Raw genomic sequence first — 23,519 nt, 5'->3', positions numbered from 1 at the left:
AATCACATATTCAGCTTATTTTCTTTATTTTCATATCTACAAGTTCACCCGTCCGGCACGGTTTCGTCGTCGTCGTCTCTCCTCTCCTTGGCGTTCGTGTTAATTTAAAGTACAGGAGTTTTTAGTGCCTTTCCAATCTGCTTCGGCCCTACCATCCGGTCACTTATTCTGACCTCGGTTTTGGGAGACTAACAGAGGAATGATAAGGAATGATGGAGGGGGAAGGGGGAGGGGGGGGAGGTAATAGTGGGCAAATAGATGCGCCGCTATAAAGTATGCACGTCTTATAGAGTAATTGTAGCTCCTAAACATAGAAACAGTGTGTGTAAAAAGTATATGCGTAGTAAGAGGGGAGGTTAATGTTTAATTTTCCATTTGCTGTTTTTTTTTTTAATTTGTTCTCACTTATTCTAACGATCCGTGATCGGCAAGATGAGCCCATTTCGCACGGGGAGAGGTATGAGAAAACACATGTCACATCGATAGAAACCGTGGGGCCAGAATGAAAACCAAAACAAAACACAAACACAAAGAAGGGAGAAAAGGACAGTTAACGCTAGCTAACATAATTTAATGTACAGTGTATTATAACATAATTCATAACATCAACAGTTAGTTCGCTCTATACTTAGCAAGGGTAGGAAAAGGGTGTCCTTACACGCTACTACTACTACTACTACTACTCCTTTCTGTACACAACGCTAGCAGACTGAGGGTGGCGTTTTGGTGTTCGAACTTGCTCGAAAGAAGGTCGCTCTTGGAAGTGTGACGATCACCGCTAGCTAAAACTCGTTTCGATCGCATCTTGGGTGATATAAACGATGTTGTTTTCTTTTTATTTCACCAAACAGAGCGAAAAAAAAAATTAGGGTTCATAAATTGGCCATTCAAAGGGGCCCGGCAAACAAAACCCTGACTTCAAACGTTGAACCCGCGCCCCCGACAACGTCGTGACCTTACTCTGCCGGTTTAGCCGTTCAACTCATCATTCCAAACATCCGCTGAAGTGTGTTAAAAGTCCTTCCAGCGGGTTTTCGTGTTCCCCCCCCCCTTTTTGCAGCCAGGAAAATGGATTTCTTCACGGTGGAAAACAGGGTGGAAAATCAAACCAATCCTTAGTCCCGGAGGCGAGAAAAACACACCAGCTGGCCGATCGTACGAAAGAAATTGCTCGTAATGCTCAATCATCCCCGTTTGCAGGTCGTTCCACGTTCTGGTGATTCGTGAAGTGTAAAGAGCGGAATCGAACGAACCAGGAAAAAAAAAACACCGACCAGCTTGGTAACCGACCATGTTGGAAGCACACGGAGGACAGAAGGGTAAAAAAGTATCTCGATTTGAAAAGTGGAACGAAAAATCGTTCCAGGACATGTTGGGCTAAGGAGGAGGGATTCCAAAAAATGCCAGGCAAAAGCACACAGGCGCAGGAAAAACACATTGCCGATAAGATGAACGATGGGAGGGGGGAACACGGGTGGAACCCAATTCCCGCACCCGCTTTCCCCTTGCCCCCTCAGGGGTTGGGGGAGGGGGGGTAGGGCCATCTGGAGATTGGCTCTCGATTGAGGGCACACCAAACCGAATAAAAGCCAATGTAGAGTAACAAATTTCTTACCCTCTGGCCACCCATCCTCATGGCGAAAGGCGAATCGATCCGCAACCGGGGGGATAATAAACCGTACGCCGAGTGAACCTTCGGGGCTATTTTTTTTTTTTCAATATCTTTACGTTTTGCTCCGAAAACCGAATCGTGCATATCCTGCGCGTGGGTTTTGGTGGCCGGATTTTCGATTATTTCGGTGAAAAAAAAGGGATAGGGAAAATGGTTGTGCCCAAGCGGTGGAACTGCAACCGAAGAGAAAAAGGAACCCCGATTCAAACGATTCGATACTCGCGCTGCGGAATCTGGAATGCTTTTTTTTTCTTTTGCTCTGATCCCGGTGTCCCGGTGTGAGCAGAAATTGGACGAAAATAGGATAATGTAGCTGCGATCGTGCACTACTGCCTTCTGACCAGCGTGCGATGTATTTTATATTAGCCTTCTGCCTGGGCTAGAGTGCTGCCTGTTGGAGAAGCGTGAAAGAAATTTAATAAAACACCGTCTTTACCGTCCCGGCCGCGTTGCCGTACCGAACCGGACTGATCCAGCCGGATCCGGAAGCTGGGCATTACATTAATCAAATTGTTTCACCTTTATTAAGGAACGTAGTTGTACAGTTGTACACTGTCCGGAAGGATGTTTTGTCCCGTGGTAGCTAATATTACCTCCAGCTCTACCGAAAGACAACCAATCCAATCCGAAACGGAGCACCGAACGGTGAAAAAATGCCAACATTCCGTACCTACTCCTCCACAGCGCGAGATGCATTTCTTCGCTAGAAGGGAACCTTTTTTATTTCCTTCCTGCCAATGTTCCAAAACAAACATTTTTAACAAATGTTTTGCTGTGGAATTTGCAGCAGCAAACCAATTAACTTAAGGATGAGCGATTTATTAATAAATCTTACTCAATTAAAATACTCCAGCTTCCCTTTTTTTTCAAATTCTACCAAATTGCTGCTTTTCCAAACGCGTTCTTTGACAGCGGCAAATACGTGAGCTATTTTTAATTACTGAGCTGCGTTCACAATTTGTTCAATTCGGTCACACACACACACACTCACACCAATTCGCAGCTAGCCACCAAAATAGAACCCTGCCTTGGTCTAACTCCTTCCGATCGCATCCTTGATCTTCGAAGCAAAAACACCAACCAACGACCACCTCTGACTGGTTCGCTCACGTCCAACACACTCACCCGTCTCTGCATTAATTCCCATCGTCCTAAATCGTCTCCCCCCACTGTTTTCGATCACTTTCTTTCTGAGAGTTTTACCTAGTTTCTCTTAAGCTCTGAATCGCTTCTTTGTGTATGTTTGTGTGTATGTGTGTTTGATTTTCTTTTGTTTTTTTTTGTTTTACTGACAGTTGGTTTTATTTCTCTTTGTAGTTTTATTACGCTTAACTTGTGGTTTTGCTTACTTACTTTCTTTGCTTTCATATACTTATATATTGCAAAACTTTACTCCTCATTTTTTCCTGCTATTTTTAAGTTTTTTTTTTTTTCGTTATCCTTAGTTAGTTATAATGTATCGCACAAAACATCCAAACTCCTTTACGCAGTTCCCTTACATTCGCAGTTCCCCATGCACGCCTTCTTGCAATCATATGCACCTCTCATTTGATAAAGCACTTATTTTTTTTCTTAACCCAACTTTTTCTCTCTCTTTGTTTTTCCGCTTTTCCTCCATCTTATTCTCTTTGTCTCTTTTGTTATCCTTATTTTCCCAGTGATAAATTGTAGCAGCAAATGGTTGCTACCCATTCATTCATTTTCTTCCATGTGGCAACTTTTGCTGGAGAATAGGTCGCTTACGCTTACGGAGGACGCTTCAAATCGCATCTCCTGTGCCATGTGTATTTAATATGTTTACTGTGTGTATGTGTGTGAGTGTATGTGGTGAATTGGGGGGGTTTTTTGGGTTCGCTCACCGGTTCCGTGTGTTGCCTTAAACGGTGTAGCCGATCAGGTTCGGCTCGGACAGGAAAATACTGTTGTCCTCGGTGATGAACTCCAGGTGTGAACCGCTGGAGGAGGATGCCGTCTCGAGCCCCTCGAAGGTGTAGTCCATGTTGGCGGTACCGAGCATATCGTCCAGGATGGGCAACACGTCCGTCTGGCTGTTACCGTCGAGCGACAGCGACGCGGCCCCGAACCCGTCCACCGACGGCGAAGGTTGACAGTTGGGCACGAGCGAAGCTTCCGCCAGCAGCGGCAATCCCATGTTCTCCACGGCTACCTGCGAGTCCATCAGATGCTGCTGGCAACCGTACTGTCGCAGCTGCTGCTGGAACTGCTGCTGGCTCTGGTGCTGCTGCTGCTGCTGCTGGTGCTGCTGGTGAAGGCTGTTGGCAACCAGGGGCTGGTTGGCCAAAGAGAACTGGAACGGTTGCAGCCCCAACGGCTGGTGGCACTGTTGTCCGTTGGTGATTTCGTTAAAGCTCGCTAGTGTGCCCCGATGCTGCTGTTGCTGGTTGAGGTGATGTGACTGCTGCGTCTGTTGCTGAGCTTGCTGTTGTTGTTGCTGCTGTTGCTGCTGTTGCTGTTGCTGCTGCTGCTGCTGAGTTGGGTCGGTCAGCGTGAAATGTCCATTGAAGGCCACAATCTCACCGAAACACGCGCCCGAACCGGGCGGACCGGTGGAGCCCACCGACCCGGGGCCAAGGTCCAGCGAATCGTCTATTCGGTTGATGCCAGCAACACCGTCCAAACAGCTGTCGTCCAGCATGGCCCCGAAGCGATCGCTCGGGCACTCGTCGTCATCGTAGTACTTCTCCGTCTTCACGCAGTCCCCGTCGCTGTCGGTGTAGACGGACTTGACGGACGGCGTCGATTGCGGCTGATGCTGGAGGTGATTGTTGTTGATCTGAAGACTGTTGTTGTTGTTGTGTTGATTGTGATGCTGCGGATGCGGACTGTTGCAGGCGGACGCCACGTGTGCACCGTGACTGAGCGCACTCGGACTGCTGTTGCTGGTGGCTGTCGTTGCGGAGGTGACGGAGGTGATAATGGTGGTGTTATGGCCCAGCGGACTCCCCACGCTGTCACCGGTGAGATCGGGCGTGGTACCGTGCGCGTACAGGAAGCCCTTGGCTTCGTGATCAAAGTGGTTGCTTTCGTCCACCACGAACACGTTGTGGTCCGGCGTTCGGATGAAGATTGGGGTGCTTTCGGAGAATGGACCGAACGTGGGCTCGGGCGAGATCAGCGACCGTTCGTCGTACAAGGCAGCGCTCTCCGGTGAGTTTGGCAGCGGTTGGGTGGCCGCCAGCGAGTAACAGTCGGGTTGGGCCGCGAGCGTTGTCACGGTGGCGGCCGTCGCTACCGCAGCCATGGTCGGCTGGCCGAGTTCGTCAATGATCACTTGCTTTTTGGCCTTCAGCGAGCCACCGTTGCCGGCGCCTGCCTTGGAGACCTTCCCGCTAGCGGTTCGGCTGCGCTTACCGGAAGACGCCGGTGACTTACCACCGGCGGACGAGGTTGACGAGGAGGAGGAACTACTCGACGATCCACAGCTGTCCCGGGACGACACGGACTCGGGCGAGGAGGAGGACGACGATGTGGACAGGGCAGGTGAACCGGCACCGGTGGAGGAGGACGACGAAGGCGACCCGTTCTTGGACGAACCGCCAGTGCCTCCGCCACCAACACCCTTCACCTGCTTCTTCTTTGGACGGTACTTGTAATTGGGGTACTCTTGCGTGTGCAGCTTGCGCAAACGTTCCGCCTCCTCGATGAACGGTTGGCGCTCTTCCTGGCTGAGCTGCTTCCAGCGCTGGCCCAGGTTCTTTGAGATGACCGCATTGTGCATATCCGGCGTCACCTCGCAGATCTTGCGCCGCTCGATCTGGCTCCACACCATGAACGGATTCATCGGTCGCTTGATGTGGCCCGGACTGTGTTTTTTCGTCTGTGGATGGGAGCAGAATGGGAGAAGCAGAAAAGAATATTTAAAAAAAACCATGCAGCGCTTAGCGAAATGAGACTTCAAAAAGATTGGTACATAAAACACATGCAACACATCAAATGGAAGATGACAAACCCAGGACTGAGAACTCGATTGCGAATTCGGTGATGGTTGCGCGTTGAACAAAACGTTTCCCGACTGGGCCTTGGGGACTTTTTGACATTCTATAGGCGATCCCCTCGCCCCCCTAGACGCGGGTTCTTCAATGGATCAACAGCAAAAAAACAAAAATTACCGCGCCCCAGGATAAAAGCCTTCCATTTGTGGAGACCGGCCGGGTGTTTTTTGTTGCGGAGAAAACGAAAAGCGCTTTCAACTGTCAGCGGACGCCGCGTCGCTCGAAAGTGTTTCAGCGAAATAAATTCGTTTGATGTTTGGCAATGGGCAGGCAGGTTTTTGTTTTTTTGTGGCGTTCGGCAGAACCGAGGATTAGAGTCCTTTTGCCAGCACATATTGCCACCGGAAGGTACGTACATGCAGCGCGGAGGGATTTTACTACGACGATGAAAAATAAATCCCACCATACGGTGTGTGCTCGACGGGCCCCCGGTCACGGCACGACAGCGATTCCGGCGCATTTTAAATTCTACCGTAAGCGCTTGGCCATCGTGCGCGGGGCACATAAATGTTTTGATATCCACTGGAAGGACACCACACAAACACGGTCGCAAAGTAACTTCACTTCAGCGGGCCGGCGGGTCGCTAGGCTAATGAAATTACAATCCCATCCTGCCCGTGCCCTGCTGTACCATCTGATTGACATTTATCGCTGTAAAATCCTGTGCCCACGATACACAGAGAAACGGAAGCAAACTGAGAGTAGAAGCATTTACTGCCCCTTAACCCCTCTGTGTACCTTTGGATGGCAACAATAACCACCGACGAGACTTTCATCACCGAGTCTGGTGGTTTTTGTTGTTTTGTGCCGTTGTCCACGATGTGGTGAGATGGGACTGAGGCTGAAGCCACCCCGGCCATGCGTGTAAGTTTATTATGTTCAACATGGATGTTCTGCCCTTCGGCCATTTCCAAACACCGGTCCGCTGGTGGGGACAATATTGGCCGAAGAAGGGGCCAACTAGAACAACAAACGATAACCGAGCAGCGAAACCAAAAAAAAAAAACCCCATTCGGCATACGGCGCCGGCCCAGTGACAAGCGTGGCAGTTATAAATTATACTTTATAATAGAGTTTTTTTCACAGCCGGACGGTGCGCGTCATGATAACTAGAGAGATCTCGGCACAGCGGAGGAAACCCCCAAACTGGTGTAATGTTGTTTTTGTTTTTGTTTATTACGGAAACCATTTTCCAGCAAAGCACCAATAGATGTATGCTTTTAGACCGCATCCCAGCCTGCTGGAGGAGGTTTTGACATTTTTTTTTTTAGCTAGAACCTTTATTTTAACATTTGTTTCAGGGATTTCTGCCCGTTCCGGGACGGTAAGACGAGAAGCATAAAAAAACAGCAAAACATATTTGTGCTGTTTAACCATGTTACGAGCGAAACGACCGAATGGCCAGCGGCTGACAACAACATATGGTTAAATTAATCTACGGTCGTTCTCCGCGCGCTGAGGGAAATAACAAAAAACCCACACCCATATACTCGCATACGGCTGGTCCAAGTAGGCTGCGGTGGTGAGCAAAAATTAAACTGTCACCCGGTTTGAGACGAAAAAAAAGACAAAACACCGTTCCCGTGTTTGCTGAAAATGCATTCGTGCTGCAGCACGAATGCAGGACAGCGTCCTGGACCCCGGGACGGTGGACGGAACGCTTAACGAAAGGTTATATGTGCAGAAATTATTATCGCCTTCCATTTCCGCAATCATAGCAAACTGTTCTACCGGGGCGGAATCCATCCGTCCGACACATTAGTGTCACCATCAACATCATCATCATCATCATCATCATCATCGGCATATCGCCTTCACAGCCGTGAGAGCTGGAAGACTGTGTGACGGTCTGCCCTATAGCACCCCCCCCTGCTATCCTCCACCACCGCCAAACTCCGCACAGTTGCACTTATAAAAATGCATAAATCGTAAGCAGCCCGACCGGCTGCATGGTGTGGTGGCCGCGAAATAGACGAATGCGTAAGCCGGTTCGCGGATGAGGAAGTGTTTTGCCGATGAACCGATCTGTATGCCCGCCTCGCAGGTCGGTCGCGGTGTACGTGTGTGTCCTTCGGATGCCCGTATAAGCCGCGACTTGTTTTCTATCCCGCCACCTTCTCGAGCGCGCCCTGATCGTCGAAACGTCGACAGACTGGTCAGTGGTGCTAGGGTTTGTATTTGTTGCTCTCTTCGTTCTCCTACTCCTTCTCTCTCTCTCTCTCTCTCTCTCTCTCTCTCTCTCTCTCTCTCTCTTTCAAACACACTCTGCTTCATTAGCGTCGTTTCGTAGCGACTTCTCTGGGGTCAGATTTCCTTCCTAGACCTAAACCTTGGAAGGTTCCCAAACCCCCCCGAAAAGAGAGAACGAATATCGGAACGGCCCTGTTCCCCGTAAACGAAAATAATGCCTTTGCACGGTGCGAAGGAACACAACAACTTCCACAAAAAACAAAGTTATATTCATTTTCCAACCGAAAAAGCTTTCCTTCCTTATAACTGGACCTTAATCTTCGCACCGAAAGGCATTCTGCAAGCGCCGGAAAGCCGAAATGCAAAATGGATGGAAAATAAACAACGTGCCCCCGCCGCCGCCTCCGAGTGCCTGATGGTTTATTTAAATTTTTGCATATTTCCATCCCTTTTTCCATCCCCTTACCCACCTCCAAAACCGATGATGTTACTCCCCTTTTTCGTTGCATCGTTTGTTGATTTCTGCCCGTGTTTTCTTCATTCATTCATTCATTCTCATTCCTTAGAAGCGGGCAAACTGCTTTCCGAATGCGCGCTATCTGCCATCACTAATCTTTTACGATGATGAATGAATAATGAGTGGGTTTTTGTTCTTTTTCTGGCTCGCTCTTTTATCTTGTGGCCGTACTGGAGCTGCATCATTTTGCATGAAACGTTCTTTCTTTTCTGTGTTTCAGTGGTGCACATTCTGCACCGCCGCTGCACCTTCCATTATGTCACCGATTCGAAGAAGAATGGTTGGCAGGATTAGAAAGAACAAGACAAACGGACGAGTGTGTTCTAAATTAAAGAGCACCCCAGTGTGTTCAACATTATGCTACAGCTTCGATAAGATATCTTAGAAATACACACAAACGCGAAAGGGATAACTCAATTTTATTCTTTAATTAAAAAGCGTTCTTTTTGGGAAAAAAGGGAGGAAAATCAATAGTTACACACACACACTCTTGTACAACTTTTCTTTCCATAACTTCCAATAGGGGAATAAGTTCAACGTCTTCTTAATTTTCTTTTTGTATGCCCATTTCTAATTCAATGCATTATTCAAAAAGTGCCTCAATAATTTGGAAACAATTATTGGACCTTTTTTCATTGGACGGAAAACTCCACTTCCTGCAAAGACGCGCTCCATCCATCCTGACCAGTAAATTCATTATCATCCCCTTATATGTCTCGCGTTTCTCGCGCTCAACAAAACCCGGAAGAAGATACACATTTTATCTTAACTAAACACTGCAACCAACCTAAAGACTCATCCATCCCAAGTGCTTCTTTATCGGAGAAAAAACTTCTTCTCGCAGCTTGGCAAAAACCCTTGCGAGGGGTTTTGGGATTCGGATACACGGTCCACGGAAAGTCCACGGTGATCTAAAGTGCGGGGAAACAAACAAAAAGTAACGAACGGAGCGCAAACTGACCACTAATCAATTAAAAATTTTGTTCATCTGTCCCACCGCCCCCCAAGCAGGACTCACCGACCAGGATCACCCTGTCGGTGGGAAGATGGGAACCCTCGATCGGGACGGTCTGGTCTCCCGGAAACGGCGGCTGGACACACCGGAGGAGGTACCGTCGTATAAGTTAGGGCGAAGTTTTCTGACACTTGTTTCAATTTTTTTCGTGTCCCCCCCCCCCCCCCCCCCTTCCCGAGTCAGCCTCTCGGACCGTCGGACCCGTCCCTACTAATGGTTTAATTTCTTTCGCTGCTCGGTTGTGCTTTTTTTGTTTTGGACTTTTTTTCGACCTGATAACTTCCTTCGTTTCCGGGCGAGGAAACCCTGGGACACAAACTGACAGCGGGCGACAGTTCATCGGAGTCCTGGCCGCTTCGAAGTAATTGAAAACTTTGTCCCCGGACCTGTTTGCTTTGTTAATTGACTGGTCTCGGTGACGCGCGTTTCGCTTACTTTTTATTTTGCACTTCCTGCCTACACCCAACCCTGTGTCAGTGTGGCACCCGGTGCCGAGATGCCGTACATAAGTGTAATAAAATTATTTTGTTCGAGCCCGGTGACGAACGGGGGCCATCATGATGATAAGGGTTTTTGGGGGGCCGACGTTCGAAAAATGTTCCTTTAATTGATTGCCACAGCCACAAAACATTCGCTGCTGCGAGGTCGTCGACAGTGCGACAGTGCCCCGGCCGTTTGGTCGTAAAACAGTTCGTCATCCACAACAGAATCACAACGCGCGGGAGGCGGGAGTCAAAGCGCAAGTGAAGCAAAAAAAATAAAATAAAAACCCTCCGGCCAACTTTTAGGGCCCGACATTACAAAGTAAAATTTCCCAAAACGATTTTCCTCGTTATGGGTTTTTATTGCCGCTCGCGCGACTCTAGGATTGATTTGCCGGAAAGGCTTCGACTTTCGGGGCACACACACACACGCCGGCGGCGGCCAAACGTCATAAAATGCCCAACAAGTGCGTTAATATCGTTCGCCTTCTTGCATGGTTATTCGCGGTTTTTTTTCTGTCGGAACATAAACAGACGGTACATCTATATATTCATGAACATCGGCCACGAACCACTGAACCGCTTTGGAATTGAAGCATCACTTTGCGCGTGTGTAAAGTCGCACCGCGCAGACAGTTCTCTTTCGGTGCTTGCCGCGGGGTGTCAGTGGGTAATAAATAATACAGATTATGCACTGATTATGATTTCCACATGGCAAAATATTGACGCAACCGACGGTTCATCGGTTCATTTCGACCGGAGAACCAAAAACAAAACGCCAAGGTTCGAAAAAAAAAATCCGCAGCGAGACTGGACCTCGGTAGCTCGGTTTTCGGTCGCAGTTAAGCCCTCAGGTTAAGCCCTCGTCCATGCCACAGCGAGCGAATCGGCCCGTAAGGGTATAGAGACGCACATAAACCTGTCATGTTAACGTTAGGTAGCAAATCGTAGCGCTCCAATAAAATGGAACTAAAACAAAACAATTTGTAACCATGGATTACCGCCGGCAGTCAGTTGCGTCAGGGGTGGAACGAGTTATCATTTTATTCTTGCCAGTTTACGTAATATGTTTTATTCGTAACTTCTATGAGCTACACACTAGGAACGGAAAAAAATGAAACCACTTCCCACAACTGCAATGATCCCAAAAAAAGGGTGTCCCCGAAAGTATAAGCACGATTTAAAAATCAGACAAAAAATAAAATCTTTTTCCAGAAACTGTATGTTTGTTTGATAAATAGAATTTGGGGAGTGTTCTGTATCAATTCCCAAAAACACAAAATAAAAAAAAATATAATCGTATGCCAATGATCGCACTTTTGATCTGACGCCTCCCATCAGGTTTAGCACAGACTTGTCCCGAACGATTTTCGACACTTTCTTCCAGTCTTTTTGAAAACTGTCGATGTCCTTCGCAGCTTTTAAATGCTTTTTCAATTTTGCCATGGTTTGCGCCCAAAATAACTCAATCGGTCTGGCTTCAGGGCAGTTCCGGGGGGATTCATTTCCTTCTCCAAGTACCGTACCTCATGTTCTTCATACCATGCGATCGTGTCTTTGGCATAGTGGACAGAGGCCAAACCTGGCCAAAACAACACTGGACCAGCATGTTTTCGTATCATAAGCAGTGTTTAGCTCAGTTTTGTGTTTTTTAATCCGAGTACAGTTTATTTGAGTAATTTCCAACTTGTGTGTCTATTGCGCTCCACGTGTTATCCAGAAAACCAACGCTTGCTTCTCTTTTTTTCACTGACAGATGTCATTCCACGGTTCCAAAACGTCAGACGGTGGTGACGTCTGGATACTTTTTAAAAAATTCGTTATGCCCTTTAAGAAGGCATAACGAACAAACAGCAAACGTCGATTCAAACACTCTGTTGTCACTAAACGGTTCGGACAACATCGCCTTTTTCTGAATTTTTCGGGAAAAATAGATTTGTCGGCTTATTAGACGTCCTGGCTTTCAGGCACGGTGTAATATTGAGCACCAGGAAGAGTTTTGAAGTCAAAATTTACGCACGACTCATCGCCCCTCACGATGCATGAGGATTGACGACACAGCAGCTTGTCGTACAACTTCCGAGCCCGATATTTAACGCATGCGGCCTGTTTTGTACTCCGTTTCGGTTTCTTTGGCTTCTTATACGTTTTTAAATTCAATCTTGCCTTAGCACGTTGGATGTTACTGTTTGATGTACCCAATTTTTGAGCCACAACGCGAATGGAACTTTCCTTTCTTTGCTCGAACGCTTTTGCTATGTCCCGGTCCAACCGCTGATCGACAGGACCAGGATTTCGGCCACTTTTCGACTCTGAGCTGGACTCCTCCCAAAGCTTTTGGATGGCGGCGCTAATTGACTTAGCGAAATGTTAGGTGTCGAGCACCATTTGTGCAGAATGCGTTTGCACTTTTCGACGGAAATGCCTCGCATTTCAACAGACGCTATCGAAAGAAATAGTTTTAATGCACTAGCAAGTAGCTCTGAATGTAAACAATCAAGCATATCAAGAATCAGCTGTTTTACGCCATCCGTTTACGTCATTTAGAAATCGTGCTTATACTTTCGGGGACACCCTTTAGTTTGCTTAGCAAATGTGGAAATCCACGATCAGTATGCCAGCACCACGATCAACAAACGGATCGGAATAAACCGGAGATTTCGCTCGCCCATTGGCGCGGAGGATCTACACGTTTATGAAACTTGTTATCTGCTCGGTCCACTTGCTCAACACCACTCGTCGGCAGCAATCGCCGATGTGCAATCGGACACCACAACGAGAGCCCGAGCCCGGCCGGCCCCGAGTTGCCCGTGTGATTATTGTTATTAAATAGAAAATAATTGCAAATAATTACATAATGACGACAAGTTACTCTTTTCACCACCGCCCCGGCACGGCATCGGGGCATCGGGGCCGAACCGAAGAATCTTGCCCGCCCGATCGCAAGGCTTCCCCTTTCGTACAGCCACACGGTTTTGCACCATTCTTGCCACGCTCGGCAAACGTCGCCATCGTCCGAGTTTTGTATTAAAAGGCACGCGTTCATTGCGCGTTTCACAATCTGTAGAAAGTTTTCCGCTCACATACTGCCATACTGGCCAGACAAAACAGTTCCTAAAGCCTGCTCCTAAAGTGTGTCCCTCAAGGAAAGGGCTTACATTAATGGCCGCCCGATCACTCCGCTTTTCCATCTCGTTTTTGTTCTCTGATTCTGCTGTTTATTTTGCGGACTGGTCCAAAAAGTTTGCCCAATTCGAACCATCATCGGTGGAGAGAGCGGGCTCGAGAACATTTCGCCCTCCTCTCGACGGATTAAAATCACGATCATCATGGACTCTTCGCCAAAAAAAAAAACACACACACACACTATTTACCTTTCTCTTCGCCAGCCGACCCAGTGGGTTTGGACGATAATCACAATCGATCATCGTTAGGCGCAATTAGGCGACCTGAAAAGTGAAGTGTGTCCGCTCGCTTGTTGTCCGCATCTCCTTCGCTTCGCTGAAGGCTTATTTACTGCACGCGGGAGTGTGTGTGTGTGTTTTGCTTCGAGATGGGTCACCGTGACGTTGATTCGTGGTCCCTCTAGTATCATTTTGTTCCCCCCGCTCGTACCTGCTTTGAGGTCAACATAGATGGTCTCCGTATGGGATAAAAACGCGCGCTTTATCGGCAGTTGCGTTTTGTTTGGGCTTAATCCTCCGGGACGGTAAAATGTTCCAACAGAACTACCCTCGAAAGAGCCGTAAAACTCACTGGGCCCCGGGAACTACTCAACCCGTACCTAAGTAAATATCGTCGGAAATGTTTCTCTCGCAACTCCCTTACTTTTTTTCTGCTGTTTTTGTTACATCCAATTCGGTGGTTCACCATTCACCATCAAAGGGAAAGCCAACGTTTGCTGGACATCTTCCCAACACAACTGATTGCTCCACCGAATTTTGTCATTATGCTTTCGGGCGGGTGGACAGATCGCCCCGAATCAAATGGTTACTTTTCTTCGCTGCCAAATTAAATTAGAACGAATTAAACATCTTCAATTTCACGCTCCCGTGAAGACGCTGGTCTGACTCGCTGGGGTGTGTCAGACTCTCAGTCCAGCAGCGCCCAGCAGAACAAATAGCACAAAAGGGCCATTGGAAGGGTGCGCCCTTGCTACATGGCGCAATTCCGTGTACCCGTTACCACCTCCTTCTCCTCCGCAAAAGGGTAGTTGAATTTTGGGTGACAACGTCGAAAGTCGAAATTAATTAATTTACGACGCAAGCTGTGAAATCAATCAAAAGTCTCAAAAGCAACTTCCATCCGCGGGACCCACGAAAGTCGGGCAGGAACGAATGGATGCCGCTGGATTTCCACCCGGAAGCGCAACAAACCCCTTTCTTCAGGGGACAGGGAGAGGTTGGTTGATGGAGCTTACGGTGATTATGTCGTTTGGATGTACGGGCGGGATTTTTCACTCCGTTGACAGAGGCCGCGTTGTGCTGCGTTTATCAAACAGAAAAAACGAAATGAAAATTGCCATCCACAGCGCCAGACATTTAGCGCAGCGCGGACAACATTTTGTTGAGGATTTTTTCGAGGCAAGAAGCGGAGAAAAAATTACGCACCAACATAAGCCGAGGAGACGCACATGATAACCATTAAAAAATCATAAAAAAAACCGTCCATCTTGATGTCCCGGTGCCCAGAGGGACCCTCTTCTCCGTACGCAACAGATCGGATGAGAAATTTCGACAAAGGAATGGAAAATCATAATTTGACATTTATCATAATAAAAGATGGGCATGTTTCGGCACACGGTGGAAGAAATGTAAAAAACCGAATGGAAAATTGTATGTGAAATCGGTTTCTTATTTTTTCATTCCGGTTGCTTCGGGAATGCGTCAGGACTTACTGGGGGGGGGGGAAAAGTGTAACCCGCTCGTTTCGGAATTGAAGGAAAGGATTACGAGATTGGTTGGTTGGGCCCTTCTTTTCTTTTCACATCGTTGTTGGCCTCGTTTCGCTCCCCAAAATGTTGTCATCGTTTAAAATTTGGCTTCCTCTCTGCACCTATCCCGAACCCGAACCGCGCGGTTTTCCACCGTTTTCCAGCATATTGAATCATCTTTAAATGAAAATACACAACCATATGTTTCGAGCAGCCCCGAAGGTGTACTGCAGGCGGCACACCAAATCTGGCACCATGCTTCTGGCCATCTTGTTCTCCCTTGTCTCAACCCGATCCCTCTCACCCATATCGGCGGCGGTGGTGTGGATTAGCGTCTTAATGATGTGATTATGGTCGTAAAAACATGTGGTAAAATTTACGACCCTAGAACCGTTCGGAATTCGAACACAAACACACACACAGACACCGCTTCGGTTTCGTCGGAAAAATGGTTGCAAAGTGCGCCCTCCACAGTTCTCCATCATGACGACCTCCGGTGCGTTTGATCGCGCAGCAGATGAAAGGACACTTCGGTAAGATATATTTCAAACCACATCGTGCAGCATCCAAGCGTGGCTTAATTATATCGAAAATTATAAGACACACACCCTCGGATGAATGTGTTTTGTTGCCGCGGGGATGGTGTTTTATGCAGCGCGCGATCGAGGGAAAAAAGCAACCAGATTAAAAGCTAAGCTTTATGGCAATTAAAGCAACACTCTCACAACTGTCGGTTTTTTTCGGGGGTGACATGGATGCGACATGGCAAAGGTAAACGGGTGAGTCATAAAAATGCAACCTATTTCAAACAAAATCAAGGCCAGGTGAGCGGTTCCAATGGTTTCGGTGGCCGGGGTTCAAATTTAGAGTCACCGTGTTCACCGTGATTCTAATTGAAATTTACGATCGCTTCAACATTGCCACGTGGCTTATGATTGTTTGTTTGATTTATCGATCTGCTCTTTCTTGTGTGATGGTTTGACACACCTTCAAACTAACGATCTTATCGAACAAGAAGACAAGTTAAGAGAATGGGGCAAATGTAAGTGTGTTCTAGGGATCGGGGATCAGTTATCAACAACAAAAGGCTTTTTCCAACCAACTAAGATCCCGACCCAGCAGCATACTTATAAATCGCTTCCCAGTTCCTCCCAGTACGACCCGGCCATTCGCGCGGCCTATTAATAATGCTCCTAATTGTCCATTAAGGACGCCTCCGTTAGTCACGTCCTAGCGCGCATCACGCAGACAACCACATTCGGACGCGGGTTTTCCTTCCACAGAAAACCCCCATCCCCGTACGTTTCGTGTCCCTGTCCCCCTGCGACTTTTGCTACACCCGCGGAACACAGCCTGATTGTCCATAATTAGTGTGAAACATGCGAGGTCATAAATTCACTGTTTACGATCTCCCGTACGTCAAAATGGGTGACTGTTTGATAAAAATAGAGCAGCACCACGCACGCGGCGAGGCCCCTTTCCGGCGAGGCCAAAATGTGTTACGGGGTGTAGTTGAAATAAAAATCCTATATCGATGTCATAAAAGATGTCGCTCCACACCGTCCACAACGGGGCAGCAAACATTATGCAGCGTTCGGGGGAATGGGTACGGGCACACCGGACAGAAATGCGTGCAGGAATTTAAATAAATTGTCAACCCAAGCCAACCGAACAAACAATAACTACCGGTGTACGGTGTGACGAGGTTTGAACTATTTAATTCTATCTTACCACCCCCTTCCAAAACGTCCAAACGGGACTCCAACTCGTGGGTGCGTGGCGCTTGGGTGTGCATCTTCTTTCCACAAGTCTATTGTGTCCTGAGCACCCGAAGGGCAAAGGAATTATGGTGTTTTGTCTGTGGCTGAGGTCACGCAATTTCCACGCCGAAACGGACGGTACGAAGAAAACATTTCGGCATTTCGGCAGCAGTAAGGAACATTCTTGCAATTCGCCGTCCCACACACGCGATCCGGCGGCAATCGGCAGTTCCTCCTACAACACTGAAAAAGCAGTCTCCGAAGAGCAGTTTCGGTTTTTTTTCAAACGAACGAAATTATTTATTCGCTCTGGTAAATTAACGAATGCTCGCGGATTCGATCGTGCGCTCCAGACGGATGGGCGGATGAAGGAGCTGGGCCGTTGTCTAATGCAGTTGATTGATGCTGTCCGTCAAAATTGACGTTGTTTCTTGCTGCATGCCCTGGCGGCGATGGTCTACATTTTTATCCAGTTTTTGATTTTTGGAGAGTCGCTCAACTTTTGGTCGGCTGTTGCGTGCAGAAAAATGAGGTGCATCACACAATGTTAAGCTTGGAAGCACACCGACATTCTGATTTCAATTTGTTGTTAGCTAAGGGATTTCTTTTCTATTGAATTCCTCTCAAAAAGAACTTTTCGTTCAAGAAAACTTAAGCTGCAATTTCAACCACGAGTGCACACACTCGATCGCTACGTACGATCGCGCCAGATGCAGATGGCGCAGCGCAAAAACCAAAGCCCATCACCAAACTGTCCTTCAAGGTGCATTAGCGAAGCGAACAGTCGCTGCACCACTTCTCATCCCTCAATCAGTGGCGTTGTAGTAATGCTTTTATGCTTTTTCACCCCTTTTTTATGTGCGCTTCACTTCGCGGCCGAATTGCATTCGTTACTCGCGCGATCGTTTTGCTTTTTTTTTCGAACCAAGCGCACGCAAACGCCTTTTATATTTTGTCACCATCGGAATGCACACACTGATCGTTATCGCCGCGCGAGTGCATTAGCGCCGTGAGTTGACAACAATCGATGCTCGATGCCGGGCTCGGTTCGCCCTAATATGCCACCGTCGTAAATATTGAAGGGTGCAGGGGGGTTTATCCTTGAACCCCTCACTCGTGCCACCACCACCACCACCACCATCGGACGGTGACACCCCGGCCGCCGTGTATCTTAATTAGGAACCGCGCAACTGGCGCTAATGATCGAAGTGTGCCTTTGCACGATCGATGATCGATGAACGGGAAATTAATTAAATGCAAGTGTGAATACGTTGTTGCTGGAACGACCGCAGCACCGATCTTTTGTACCGAAAAAACCCCATCCGAATGGAGGTAACTCGCCGCCATCGATCAACCGTGGTCGGTGGTTATGATTGATGGTGTCTTGGCCCGGACGGATGGACGGTGTGTCGTGATTTAGTGCACCGTTTGCCACCTGGCGCTTTGAAAGGAGCGTTCTCCTTCCCTATTGTTATGTAAAATAATTAACCAACCAACCAACGATGCAGCGCCGTGTGACATTGCACCGAACACATATACATCCGTGATCTGCGCTAACGCGAGCGTTAGAAAAATCGTTCACTCCGCCGGTTCGTGTAAGACAGCGACCGACCACAAACCCGTAAGGGTGAGAAATTCAGCGCTCCAGCATCACAGACTGGCCACTTCATCTGCCAGCGACCGCAAGCGACCTCACCGACAGCGGGGCCGGTTTGCCAATCCGGTCTGGTCTCTCCGGTCAAGTTTCGTCCGATTTGTCCGATTGGCACCCTCGAGTGGAGTGGAGTGAAACGGCTCAAGTGGGTGTATGTGCTATAAACACACGATTTCACATGAACGTACCAGCGGCGGCGGATAGCTTTAAACACATCCTCAACATCTAAACCTCTCCAACGTTCATGCTCCGTAACCGAGCTTGACGCAAAGTTTGAAGTGTCTTTGGCGCGTTGGCGTACATCCCCAGCAGCTCGCCACGGCAACGGAAACAACGAACCTGATTGATGGCCAAAAGGAGGTTAGGACTTATGTAAGAAACGCTCGGCTCTCCCACAATCCACAAACCGTCCACCAGGCGAGGCGCTTTCGCTTCTGGTCGTTTCTTACTCCGATCGTCTTGATGGCGTCGCCACGCGAGCAGGAAGATATGTTCCACCCGTAATCCAACAACCACACTGCAGGATTATAATTGCAATCGTTGAGCGATGCATCGCCATCGTATCGTGCCGGCACAACGACTCCGTTTGATGATGCCCTCGATGCTGGTAACAGCGGGCTCTTGTGTGTTCGGATTCATCCGATGCGTGTGTATTGCCGCGGCGGAAAAAGTAATGGAAGGCTGGCAAGGCAAGAAACAAGATCGCCATCCCTCGCCCCCACCGTCCGAGGCGCCCTTCTTCACTTGGTACGGCTCCACGATGTCCAAGATTGAAGCGTGGAACAAGCAGGAAAGATAATAATTAGCTCAATGTCAATTGCAGTAGCAGCTTCTTCAGAGCGCTGCCAGATACCCACGAAGAGGTATCTCCGCGCGGTGCCGGTCGGAAAACAACGGGAGGCAAGCGAAACGCCATCTTCATCTATCGATCCGATCGATCAACAGCGGCTGGGGCGGTGTTTAGTCAGGATTTTAATTATTGGTCCACCACCGACCGAACAGCACCATCCTCGACAGTTTGATGTCCATCGTCGCGTAACGTCAAAGGAATCACAGCAGCAGCCTATCCTATCGCTCGGGCACTGCTTATCCCTGGCCCTGGCAGTGGCAGACGAAGAACAACAGAAAAAAATGAGAACGAATCGAATGGATATAAATTACACTGGCGTCAATGGTAAGTTCCAGTCCACCGGTAACATCCAGTCCGTCAACGTCATCAGTGTGATCCCCTTCGGGGACGTTTCACCGTGTGCTGTCGCTGTCGATCCTGGCTGTGTACCCTGCCAGATGGGCAGCACAACGACAGCCAGACCTTCGGAAATGACTTTTGTGTAATCCTTATAATTTCGATCGGCTTTTGATAACCACACACTGAAACAGGCGCAAAAGGTGGAACACCGAGCGATATCCCCCCATGCCCGGATGGATCAATAATCTTCTGCCTTACTGCGTTACTCCTCCCCCGGGGGCCCGAGGACTAGGCCCGCATCTCCCACCTGACAGCTCCCGTTTCGAACGGTGCATATCCCTTTGGGTTCCACTGAGAACCGGGAGAGCATCAGTGCGAAGCGGGTGATAAAACTCATTAAACCTCTTTCAACGGTCGATTAGTTTCCTGATGAGGTTGTTACACAGCAACCGAGCGCGGCACCACTTGCACATCACAGGGAGGTCTCTGTTCCAATAGAATTGCACCGCTCCGAATGGTCGGTTGTGTTAATTGTTTTTAACGGACGATTGGACCGACGACGATTGAAGATGGAGTGGCGCGGTGCGGAAAAAGGGAACTCAGTTGACGGTGTGGACGTCGCAAGGACAAGTTTTTTATTTTGCTGCTGTTGCTTGCTTGTTTGCTCACTGTTGCCGGTGAGCGATAGAAAGATGATTCTCGAGAAACTATAGCTTGCGGCGATTCGAGACCAGATGATACGGTTCAGTACCCCGACATCAAACGAGACACGGTGGTTAATAGCGAATGAACGAACCAAAAAAAAACCAACCTGCCATTGATTGAGCACTGGATGGAATAGATACTAAACTAAGAGGAGGGCGGAAAAACACCTGTTCACACAATCTGTTATCAAACTAATTTTCGATAGTACGATTCCATGTCTTCTGCAGCCGTTTTCAACGGACGCAGCCATAAAACGCAACTCCTAGCTGGTATGGCGTTGTTATCGACGTAAATTAACCTTCTTCTAGACGATAAAACCACAGTCTATCGAAGCAAGTTAGGCTCGTCTAATCATAATCTTCCCCTCAGCGAAAGCGAAAAACGCCAGCTCTGGCGGACATTCACTTCTCGCCGGAAGCCGTTAAAGAACATGGAAAATCAGGATAAACATTGATGGTTGCTCCTTCCTGTCGAAACAAGGACTCCACGACCACTCGTCTAAACGGGAAATTCTTACCTACTAGGCTACTTTCTCACTTTTTTTTGGGCCATTCCACCCGGAAAGTTCTTGCCCGGCATCTAATCGCTTTAATCGCCCAGCAATCGAAAAACACTTTTGGAACCGCCCCAGTGTGATAAGCGGTGATTGTTTTGGGTAAAGCAACTGACAAGCGATGGTCGGTGTTTACCTATTCAAATTTCTCGGGTGTGTCAGCCTTTTATTGATGGCCAGAATGTTTAATTGCAGCCAATTTGTACCTAGTTCTACTTATTTGTGCAGAAGTTTAAAAAAATAAAATAATAATAATATAGATGTATATACGTGTAAACGCGCATTGAGCGACGACCACAATTTTGACAGCTGTCATTTAAAAAGTACAGAATAAAATAGACAGTGAACGAGTAAGACCGTCAAATCAAAGTGTCCTCGTATTTAATTGATTTTAAAATTGTAATATTTTTTAAAGTATTTTGTGAACTTCTTGGCTCATAATAAAGTAAAATACTATACCTAGGGAGGATTCAAAACCGTTTTACATTCAATTCATCCATTCTTCATTGCAGCCACCATGGAACACGTAACAACTTTTCCGTACCACCAGTGCCGTCGTGGAGGTTTTTCCCTTCCCCCAGGATAGTGGGGAAAATCGTTCGTACAAACTGTTTTTTTTTTATGTACCGGAACTTTTCCCTCCCACGACGCAGCGACCGAAGGAAGGAAAGCACAAAAGCGACGGTACGGTCGCACCCCCCCCGGCGGCCATATGGCTTATTTCTCACTGGTTTTTAATTTCCAATTAAAAACTCAAAGTTGAAAGTTTTTGACATTGGTCGGGATTCCTGCCCGGTTTACCGGGTTCCGGGTACTCCGCACTCGCACACCGCCACCGAACACCCGTAAAATCGACGTCTGCCCGAATTTGGTGCTCACATCAACCGGTGTGGCATTCGGCGGCATTCCACGCCCAAAGTGGCCAAAGTAGTAGTATCGAGGAGGAGAGCCAACCCCGCAGGTTGGCCGAAGAATGTATCTGCGGTTTTTTTTTTCTAAACCGCCAAGTTGACGAGGGGTCGGCCACACCCCGACATCCGACCAAGTTGCAGCCGCTAAATGGTGTCAAATTGTATGCGGTCTTTTACAACTGTCCGATGCGCCCGGGTGGCAATGAAGGAGACAGAGGAGAGACAAAAAAACGGCCCACAAAATGTTTTCAAGAACTGTCAAGCTAGAGGAAGATGTTTTTCTTGCTCTGCTCGATCTTAATTTTTGTTTGTCAGTTTCAGGTTCTGCGGCGGTAAAGGCTGCAGACGAATCGTACGCGACGGGCGCGACGAGATGAAGTGGCACCATCTCAAAACGTTTGATGAAGATTTCAGCCTGTCACACACCCGGTACCCGGTTGGTGCCGGTGGAGTGGGCTAAGTGGTAGGTCAAGAGTGCGACTCGTTGAGTTGCACACCCCTGTAACGAAGCAAATACTTACTTAAGACAATTCCCGGTAAGCAAGCCGCTCAATCAGTCGGTCTCGGTATCTAATAGCGCAACCCGAAACGAGCGCTGGACACGAAAGCGAAGGGTGGTGGAATTTAAAAGAAAAATCGATACAATCACTATCAGCACACAGACACACAGACACGCCATGAAAAGTGGCTACAAATCTAGCGATGCCTGCCTGCGAGTTCGTTCGGTTTCAGCGCGCCTGCTAAAAGGGGCTGCGACGACGCTGTTTGGATGGAAAAATTGTCCAAGGTTAGAGGTGACTAATGGAAACGCGAAAAAATGTGGTAGTCGGATAAGAGATGGTGGGGGGTGTTCGGTTGGTTTTTTTTTTTGCGAAGGAAAATTGAACCCACCAGCTGGGCCAGAAAGGCGCGAGTTTCGCTCGGGTCCGCCTCGAAGCGGCGCTGCACACTCAATCACGTGCATTGTGCAAGCGAACCGAGCAACGGCGAGCAAGTCGTTGTGGGTTGAGGTTTAGAGTTTGGTTAGAGAGATTTGTTCTTTTTTTTGCCTCCTCTTCTTGTTGTCTGTTGCTATTCCATTTTTCAAACATTTGTTACCCCGTCGTTCCACATCTCACGATCTCTTTTCCGCCGGTTGGTCCATTCCACCGGGATGGTTTGAAAATTGCTGCCACGGTATGTTGCATAAAGCGATCCTCCGAGCCCGAAATCGAACCCCCCCAACCCTTTCCACCACCCCCTTCCGGGTTTCCGCGTCCCTAGCGCGAGATTGACAGGGATTGAGAGAGCCTTGAGCGTCATCATTCAACATCGGTAGCAAAAGCACCAACACCAGTCACTCGATGGGGTAAATTGTGATAGCAAGTGCCGGAAAATAATCCCCACCCCAAAATAGGGGATGTCGGGGAGGCGTTTCATCAGGAGCAACTGCAGCGTACTTGGCACCGCCGCATGCACACACAAACGGCGCGGTGGCGGAAATTTTCAATCAATTTTCAAATCAAATTCAATATTCAACAGTGACCGCTGCTGCAACCCCACATCGCACCACACCAGCACACACCAGGCTCGAGAATGGCAGAAGGCAACCGATTCGCAACCGCAATTCGTTGGCCAGGCACCGAAATAATATGTTCAATAAATAGATTTTATAAACGAAACGACGACCGCAACAAGGAGCGGTAAGCGGCGGTGTGAAAGAACACACAAGAGAGGCATAGAAAATGTTACAAACAACAACCATTGCATGGTGAACTGTAAATAAGCTACTAAGAAATGAAATCTTTCAACTATTTCCTGTTTATAGCTCCAAACTTCATCTTTAAAATATTTAACTCGTACAATACCAAACGCAATCAACACTCTCTGTTTTGGAAAAATCCGCTCCAATAAGGTCCCTTCCGAGAGAAGACATTCGAACAGAC

At 48.1% G+C, this 23,519-nt stretch overlaps 1 protein-coding gene across 1 annotated transcript in view; it reads right to left on the bottom strand.

Annotated features, from left to right (window-relative positions):
* Nucleotides 1-2,935: 2,935 nt before the first annotated feature.
* The window catches only part of LOC128302206 (transcription factor SOX-4-like), a 111,962-nt gene continuing 91,378 nt past the window's right edge, over nt 2,936-23,519 (bottom strand). The window contains exon 2 of the mRNA XM_053038967.1: nt 2,936-5,510. Within this exon, the coding sequence (XP_052894927.1) occupies nt 3,549-5,510 (1,962 nt within the window). The 3' untranslated portion in view covers nt 2,936-3,548. The remainder of the gene's footprint in view (nt 5,511-23,519) is intronic.

This window comes from Anopheles moucheti, chromosome 3 (assembly GCF_943734755.1).
Source record: "Anopheles moucheti chromosome 3, idAnoMoucSN_F20_07, whole genome shotgun sequence".
In the NCBI taxonomy this organism is placed as follows: domain Eukaryota; kingdom Metazoa; phylum Arthropoda; class Insecta; order Diptera; family Culicidae; genus Anopheles; species Anopheles moucheti.
Note: the sequence above shows the minus strand (reverse complement) of the source record. Positions and strands in the feature narration are given on the sequence as shown.